General features: G+C 35.0%; 1 protein-coding gene across 1 annotated transcript in view; it reads left to right on the top strand.

The window, feature by feature from the left end:
- Positions 1-4395, top strand: part of LOC126456287 (uncharacterized) — a 1473557-nt gene extending 1469162 nt beyond the window's left edge. The window contains exon 7 of the mRNA XM_050092039.1: positions 2068-4395. Coding sequence (XP_049947996.1) covers positions 2068-2577 — 510 coding nt within the window. The 3' untranslated portion in view covers positions 2578-4395. The remainder of the gene's footprint in view (positions 1-2067) is intronic.
- The last annotated feature ends 5047 nt before the right edge of the window (positions 4396-9442 follow it).

The following is a 9442-nucleotide window of genomic DNA, read 5'->3' on the forward strand; positions in this document are numbered from 1 at the left end:
ATGGTGGCACACCACCTCTCCTCCAAAGAAAATGTTCAAAGCCACACCCTCAGCCAGTAAAGTCATGATGATATTCTCCTTGGACTCTGAAAGCATTATTCTGTTCGATGTCCTCCCTCATACACAACAATCAACTCTGAAGTGTATTGTGCTACCCTCATGAAATTGAAGAAATGACATCACTGTGTTCATTGACACCTAAAATCAGATGAATTACTCCTTATGCATGACAACACATGGCCTCACATGAGTCTGTGCACCCAAGAGGATCTCACAAAACTTCACTGGACTGCTCTTCATCATACACTCCACAGCCACATCTCACACCTTCCAACTTCCATCTTTTCAGCTCAAGGAATGATGCACTCCACAGGAAGCAGAACATGGATGATTGGGAGGTTACTGATGCAGCAAGATGGCTCCAGTGTCAACAAGTGCATAAGGTAGTTACACTGAACTGAGATTATGTTGAACAATAGGGTTTTGTAGGCAAGAGAGTGGGGAATAAGATTGTATATTGGAATCCCGAATAAAACCAACCTGCTTTCACAAAATGTGTTGCATTACTAATTGAATTCCCCTCATACAATAACTTCACAATTATTTCTACTAAGTCTTATTTTTACTCTCTATAATGACCTGATGAAATTTAAAACATCATCTCCTATTGGGGGCCTGTACAATGTCACAACAACTAATTTGTGCACTTCCAAACACATTAAGGAAGCACAGCACTTGTTCACTGCTACGAAAAAAGGAGGTAAATTAAAGTTTTTCATGTTAGTGACAAGGTCATGAAGTATTGAGCATGAACTCTGGTTAGAGGAGAATACTGACAGTGTCCTTTTCATGAAGTATTGAGCATGAAATCTGGTTAGAGGAGAAAACTGACAGTGTCCTTTTCACATGAACAAAGGAACTCCATCACAGTATTTGTCTTAAGCAACTTAGGGAAAGTGGAAAACTTTTATCTGATGGCTAGATGGAATTTGAAATATTGTCTCTCCAAACCTGAGTCTAATGTCTCACCAATGCACCAGCTTGAAAATAGTCATTCAGTGCAGTACTCTGTTAGGTCTAAGGCCTACAGCTTTATTCCATGTTTCATAAATATAGCCATTTCTCCTTTCTTTTCATTTCTGCAATGATGTAGTACTGCAGTTCAGTGTCCACATTAAACTTCTGGTTCCCTCTACATCTAGCTGGGTAAGTCAATTCAGAGACCAGAGGAAGACAAGCAAATATCACTTACAATTGGAGCATGCCAAATAAAGATTTTTCATGTTCAAATCAACTTTCTTTCAGTGTGATTTTAGGCTTTCCCAGCATACAATTATCTTAAAATGTATGCAGGTTTTCAGTCAGGTGGTGTCACCCAAATGGCATGATATTTTGACAAACTTAGAAGTGCCTCCACTGCAGCAGTAACATGAGCTTGGTGGAAGCAATGCATAAACTGCAGACTGTGATTCAGAACATTCCATAACACTTCTTCCCCCAACACCTCAGCAGTTGAACCATGCCTGGGCAGCTTGGCTCATGATCTACAGCATGGGGAGGGGGCAAGGGAGTAAATAAGGAGTGGAAGAAAAGCAGGCATCAGGATCACCTGAAGATGGCAACTGCCAGAATATCACACCACTTGGATGACATCACTTTACTGAATACCTGTGATCATTTCAACAACTTTTATGTTGAAGGCAACTTTACTTTTAAACTGACCCTAGTATACATCAAGGCATTTTTTTTAAAATTAGCTTTCTGTTTATTTCGTCCCATTTAAAATATATGAAGTTTTCTAATTCAGTTCTAACATATAAAAAAGAATATGTTATATAAAATATATGTTTCTTTTGCAGATCATTTGGTGTGTTTGATTTATAGTTGTTTCAGCTTTATCAATCTCTTTAAGCAAGAGAATGCATATATTGATTATCTTAAACAATTTTTCTGTCATCAGATATGAAGCTTTGTCATAAATTAAAGCTGAAGCAAAGCATTTCATTTATTGATTATTAAAATACTTAGAGCAGTGGCTAAACCTATATTTATCATATGTGTTGACAGGTATCTATTCTCCACTTGTTGGTGGTGTCCCTGCTGCTGGGTACAGTTTTGCTGATAGTTGGACTAGTCCAGCTGAAACCAGGAGCAGATGCCTCCGACCATCGATATGCTCTGCTTGGTGCAGGAGGAGCTCTAGTGGTGATTGGGGCCATACTAACATCAGTGCGCTGTCGACTGTTACCGTGCTATGAAGCCACTTCTGCTTCACATGAGTGTATACAGAGACAACATTCACAGCTAGAGACACAGCAACAAGAACAAGAATCTCAGCTTCCAGAACAGAATGAAAATAATGAGACACCAGCTGTGGAAGACAATTCAGTTGTTGTGGAGCAACACCTCAGCATGAGTGGAGGTTCTCATGGCGCCTTCCTCTCATCTCCCTCTGAGCATGATGCACTGCTTATTCCCACTTCATCTTCACAAAACACCGTTCATGCCGTATCTCACACTCCTTCTAACTGCAACTGTGATCCTGAAAAAGCTTGCACTACAGTTAGTAACTCTTAAGGGGTGTCATTGTTCCGTAATACTCAAGAGCCTGGTCTCTACAGCTGGCATATGTGATTCTGAGATTTGGAAATGAAAGATACAGTATGGGAAGAAAATTAAATGCTTCTCTGTGTAGCATAACCTACAGTGTTTCACTGAATCCTGACCATCATTAAGCTAACTTCCACTTTTTCTGAGTAGAATTTAGCTCAGATACAGCAGCACTTTACAAACAAACTTTAAAAATACTTTTAGGGATTGAAATTGTAAAAGTCTATCCACAATCATTGCAGATTGTCTCACTGTCCATACTTCATGTGAATACCAGTACTGATTATTTATCAGTATCAGCATTAGCAGTAACTTTCATTAATGGATAATTTCATATTATAATGCTACACCAGAGTTTGAAAAGAAGTATCTACATTACTTAACCAAACTGGGAGTTATGAATCCCATAACTCTGCAAAAGAACAATGGCATATCTTAGTTTTCATATATGCCAGTTGCAAAGAACCATCATGACAGTGCCTTCTAGCACATCTTCTTCACAGCAGGCACCATGACACATCCTTGAAAATGCATACAGAGAGATAAAAGTATGCTCTAAGAAGTATCCCACTGTATCAGAAATTATGGTTATGTACACTGCTATGCATTTTCATTTCTTTTCATCTTTCTCTGTCTTTTACTGTCTCTCTATATCTATAACTCTCACATCATAAATTTATTTGACTCTCACCCATCTCCTTCCATTTTCACCCACTGACTCAGCATAAGAAATGCATTCTTCTATATGTCACTCATCATTTACAGATTTGTTATGCTATCATAGATTTCAATATATTTCATGTACTGTAACATCACACTGTAATGCTTCAAAAGCACTGTTACAGAAACATTCCTATCATACAAAAGATATACTTTTGGATGCCTTGAAGCTTGTAAACTCCATAAAAGGAGGTACTTAAATACTCTGTATAGTACATTTTATAATTATAAATTTTAAGATTAAGATTGATCGCAATTAAAACAACTTTATAAAATATTATTTACACAAAAATTGTTTACAAAGATCAGCAGTGGAATATATCTTTACATAAAAAAGTTGTATAAATTACTGAACTGCCTACTGCAGTCAAATATATTGTAAACCAGGTGTAAAAAGCAACACATTGCAAAAAAACAATTGTGCTGTTTTCATGCTGATTTATTTAGTCTATAAAGTCAATTTCATTATATAAATAAATATGCAACAATGCTCAGTTGTGTTTTCCACTGACTAAAATCATGCGCAGTATATGGCAAACATACTAATAGGTTAAGGGTGTAGAAACAGGCACACACACAAATACAAGAAACAAGTTTACCACAAATTTGATATCACTTTGTAAAGAAGTTCAAGGAACTTAGCCAATATGCTTGATCTGGATCTTTCCCATTTCATCAGTCTCTTTAAATACCATTAACTGTACCGCCATTTACCAATTTACAATTTAAAAAATGGTTTCTGTTGTATTCAGTGTGTCATTGTAAACTGACTGACCGTTCAAATAACATTCTTTACCTCTGACAAAGTATAGGTAAGCTGTAAGTATCTCAGACCAAAACATTATTACATGCGAAAGTATAACTTACGTTATTAATTAGCAGTGTGAACTTGTTTGGTAGACTGCAGAGCTGCATTTATGGGATTATGGAAAAATATGAATGACAAAAATTTGTCTTTATAATGAGCGCAAAGAAAAACTCAAGCCAGCAAGATTAGAAGTTTTTATCAGGTAATGAAGATGCTTAAATGCTAACTGAAATCTGTTACAGCACTAAAAATCCCAGAAATAGAGCTGAGCTTTGTATATAGAATAGAACTAACATTGTTCTTGGCATATCCCCTCTCATCATTTGCTCTACGTTTGTACCTTTATTTTACAAAATTTTCCTTTGTCACTTCTTGTGTATAACATGATAGCACTTGCAGTAAGAAGAAGGATAACAAAATTTATTAAATTCGAAATACTCCTATTCATATGTGACCTTTACAGCAGCCTACCAGCACTGCTATTCTATGTAAATGTCATTTGTCCACTAAACCAAGGTGTGAAAAATATCATACGAGTGCAGATGCATATGTTGAAAAACTGCCCGACATTTCTAAAGGACTCTAGGTGACCAACATTCTTCTTCATCAAACCACTTGTTTGTTCCATTTGTAATTTTTCTTCTGTCACCATGCTGTATCACAAACAAGAACTACAAAGAGCTATATATTAGCTTTTTTTTAGACATCAAATATGCTCATGATCCTGTCAATTTTAATGCATAATCTGTTACTAACACTATTAATGACAATAGTCAATTTTATTAGCTCTGTGTCAGTCTAGCCATGCACTTGGCGAATGGCTCAAAATTTTGCCATGTTATATTCACAAGAGAAGCAATGATGGAAACATTACATAACCACAGGTGATTTATGTAATTGTTATAATACTGGAGATTCAGCCTGCAGATATTTGGCATGCAATGTTAATCGAAAACTACCACTGATTTTATGGATAAAATTTATATTGAATAGATTCTTTTGGAACTGAAATTACAGTTTTATTTCAGTACAATGATTCTACCATGAAGGACCATTGTTGGATTTCCCACTATACTTTAGGACATGTACATATTAATGATTTAGCATTTATATGAATACATAGCAGCATGCAAACTATTTTGAGAAACTATTTGATGATCACTTCAATGTATCAGTTACAGATACACATTATAATCCTACATTTATACCAGTAACACTCCTCTGTTAGACAAGCTGAAACAGTTTATTTTTTGATAATTTAGAGAGACATGCTCTGTCGTTATAGCCAGTTCCTCTCACAGGAACTCTCTGTTAGCATTGAGAACATAAGATAAATGTAGTGGTAAAAGGAGATAATGAGGAGAAGAGAGCTCAAGTCAGGACAAAAATATTTCCCTCACAGTTAATAACCGGTAAGATTTTATTTTTGCATTTTGTCTAGCATATGTGTGTTATTGCAAATAGTGATTTTATGTGGTAGCACATGGGAGCTGATTCACTGATGATCTAAATGGAGATGCTAATTGAAACAAGTTTTGACAAAGATGCAAATAATCATGATCTTGTATCAGTGGTACATGATGAAGATTTAATGTGCCACAGAAAACAAAATTTAAAAATCAATAAAATAACTATAAGCATAACATTACTTACTGAAATGCATTGGTATCAGTCAATAAAATTTTGTCAAGCTCTAATCTTGTCAGGTTTGGTTAAAGTCACTGCATTACTTATCATAGGAGCAGAAAGTAATTCTAAAACAACCATTTACTGCCAAAGTACTGCAATTATGTTTATTGAGACTTTCCAAAAGTGTGTCACATTAGAATTTTATGAAACTAAATCTATTAAAACTATGAGAAGAAAACTTATAGATATGTCTTATTTACCCTTCAGTGCACCTGTCGTGCAGCAGATGAACAATCTATGCTTGTTTTTATACCCAGAATTTGCCTCCTGAATTTGTATTACCCCCATATGATTTGTAAAACACTCATTATGTCTCTCTTTCCTATCTGGTTCTGATTTTTCATCACCATTTTTATGTCAGTAAAAGCTGCATGATTTTCTTTCTACTACAATGGATTTGGCTTAGGAAAAGATAGGGGGCATCCCTAGTACCTATTATACGCTTCTGTTGTGGAAATTCCTTGCCTCAATGTCTCACCTTAAACATGTCTTTCTATCTTCATTTTCGCACAAGGAAGTGTTGCAATAATAATCCACATCTGTTTATTTGTGTAAGCTTCATTCCTAGCAGATTTGGCAGTATCGGTTAGTTTAAATGTATATGGATGTATTTACTGGTTACCTATGGGTCTCTCTTTTCACAGAAATGCAAATGACAATTTCTTAGCTAACAACAAGGACTACTTTTTAGAGAAAAAAATATCAGGTGAATAAGTAAGTACCACTGCTCTTTTTCCTTCAAAATATAATTTTTGTTGATAACATTTTCATCTTCTTCCTCCTCCTCCTCATCATCATCATCATTGACATCATCATTGTCTTCAAGTTTTAAGCCTTTAAGTGTTCTTTCTCAGAATTGTTCATGTCATCTCCTTAAGGGACATCCAACATTCCTCTTGTTGGTTAAGTTATATTATATTGCAGCATTAGTTAGCCTACCATATGACATATGTTGGACGTGATCTTTCCAGTGCAGTCAGCGTTTTTCAGTCATATTTTTAATGGGTTCAACATCTATTTCATGCCTAATGTTAGAGTTACTTTTATGATCCAACAATGAATTGTCCAATACAAAGTATAGGAATTTCATCTCTGATGATTTGATTAATCATAATTGATCAGATGTTAGGATCCAACATTCGCTACCATACAGCACCAAACGCAATGTTACTACTTTGCAGAGTTCGTGCGGACAAGAAGTAAACAGAGGTATACAGATTGTTAATATCCTTACAAATGCAGATGATGTTACCATTTTGGAAAAAAGTGAAGATGAGCTACAAAAAGCAGTCTATAAATTACATCAATTGGGGAAAAGAGAATATAACTTTCAATTGTCAACCAATAAAACTAAAATCATCACTCATCATGGTAAATACTCCACAGACTCAAAAATTATTAATAGATAATACATCACTTGAGCAGGCCTCCAACTTTAATTTCTTAGGATGTGATATAAGCTATGATATGGATAATGATGAAGAATATGAGATTAACAAATATCAGTTGGTATGTCAAATGATACACAAAACATTCCAGAACAAAATATGGAAGGAAACAAAACTAAAAATTTTATAGACCAATGGTTACATTTGTATTGCTATATGTAAGTGACTCATGGATGCCTAAAAAATGCAAACTGTAAGTAGCATGAATGAATTTCTTAGGTAAAGTGGGAGGTGTTATCAGGGAAGACCAAATAAGAAATGAACATATTAGGAATGGACTAGATACTTATAACATTTATGAAAAGACTGAACAAAACAAAACCTTATGGAAACATCACCTACAAAGAATGAATGCAGAGAGAATCCCGCATCTGGGCATGCTGCGCCAGCGAAGAGGAAGAATGGTTGTAGGAAGACCCAGAATGAGGTTGCACTGAAAAGTGAAGATGGAACAGGCACAATTGTCTAAGCCTGGAAGCACTGGAGAAGAAGAAGAAATTAATTAATATGTCTTTCTGCATATTATGTTTAAATGTACATTGCATACTGAATCTTGTTAGTTTTAACTCTACATAGTCTGACTTGGCAAATTTAAAATTGCATCCTGAACATTTAAATTCTCTTATTTGTTCAGCTACTTGTACATCTATAACAGTTTTGACTCTTATGGGTTCCAATCCTTGAAATGCCCTCACTTTTGTTTTATCTGCCAATATTCTCATTCCATTCTTAGTGGCAATTGGACTCACTTCACTTGCATTTTCTTCAACAATAATTATACCAGAGTAACACTAATTATTTTACCTCATAACTGTTCAAAGTCGTCCAGTATACATTTGTAAGAAAATGATATGACTTCACTTGTTTTTTATTACTTTGTTATTAGTACTTATACTTTTGTATTTCATAAATTTTTTGAAAAATTAATTAATTATCTCACTGGAACCTATTTGTTGCCACTTAATTACAGTACTGTCTCTAATTTAATTACACTACCTCAGAAACAGATAAACTGTAGGCTATTTTCTGTGGCAGACATTTCTCATTACATTCTTCTTTTTCTTGCCCATAAATAAAACAATACATCCCTTGTTGTGCCAGTAGCATGAGTAGAAGAGAATGTGAAAAAGAAAATTTATTGAGATGTCACTTAATCTACAACAGGACACATCTAGTGTCATCATATCATGCAAGAAACCCAAAACAAATTCTTGAGTACATAACACATCGCAGTAAATTGATTATAAATACAGAAATTGCAAAATTAAAAAACAGAGTTTTCAAAAATGTTACAAGTTATTAACCATAGAGCGTAGATATATGTTCACAGAGAGATACACAATTAAAACACTACTATACACATAAGCATTCAGCCAGAAGACCTTTTTCTATAATAGACAGCATATATATACACACACACACACACACACACACACACACACACACACAAGCAGACAGACACACACTCACACACACACACACACACACACACACACACATTCACACAAACATTAACATGTGTGTGTGTGAGCTACATTTGTGTGGATGTGTGTGTATGTGGTCTGTTTCAGAAGAAGGCCATCTGGCAGAAAGCTCATGTGTTTAGCAATATTTCTGTTGTACCTGTCTGGACTTAACAACTCCGCCATGTGGTGAGTAGCAATCTATCCTTTTCATAATATAGTCATTATTCCATCCTGGATTTTCCATTGTTTGATTTTTTAAAAAGGTGATTAAATAAGAGAAAAAAGAAGACAGGGACAAACATAATACTGTAGACACATAAAGTAAATACCTGGAAGACAGAGCTAAACAGGTAAAGCACATCCAAGGAAAAAAAATTAATGTAGTGAGGAATGACAGGGGAGGGCAGCAGTGGGGAGGTGCAGTGGAATACATTAGAGAAAGTGTTATAGTTCATACAGTTACATAAAAGAAAATTTGAAAAGGTGATAACACAATAAGGAAACTTAGACAAATCGAGATAGGCAACGAAACACGCAAATAAGAAACAGCAACTGTAGAAAAAAACAGCAGAATAACAAAATTATGATAAAAATAGAAATGTATCAAGGATTACAGAGAGAAATACGACACAATGACTGTAATTAATATGAAAAAACAATTACAAGGAAGCAGAGATCATATATAAATGTCGAGAGAAAGA

Source organism: Schistocerca serialis, chromosome 2 (assembly GCF_023864345.2).
Source record: "Schistocerca serialis cubense isolate TAMUIC-IGC-003099 chromosome 2, iqSchSeri2.2, whole genome shotgun sequence".
Classification (NCBI taxonomy): domain Eukaryota; kingdom Metazoa; phylum Arthropoda; class Insecta; order Orthoptera; family Acrididae; genus Schistocerca; species Schistocerca serialis.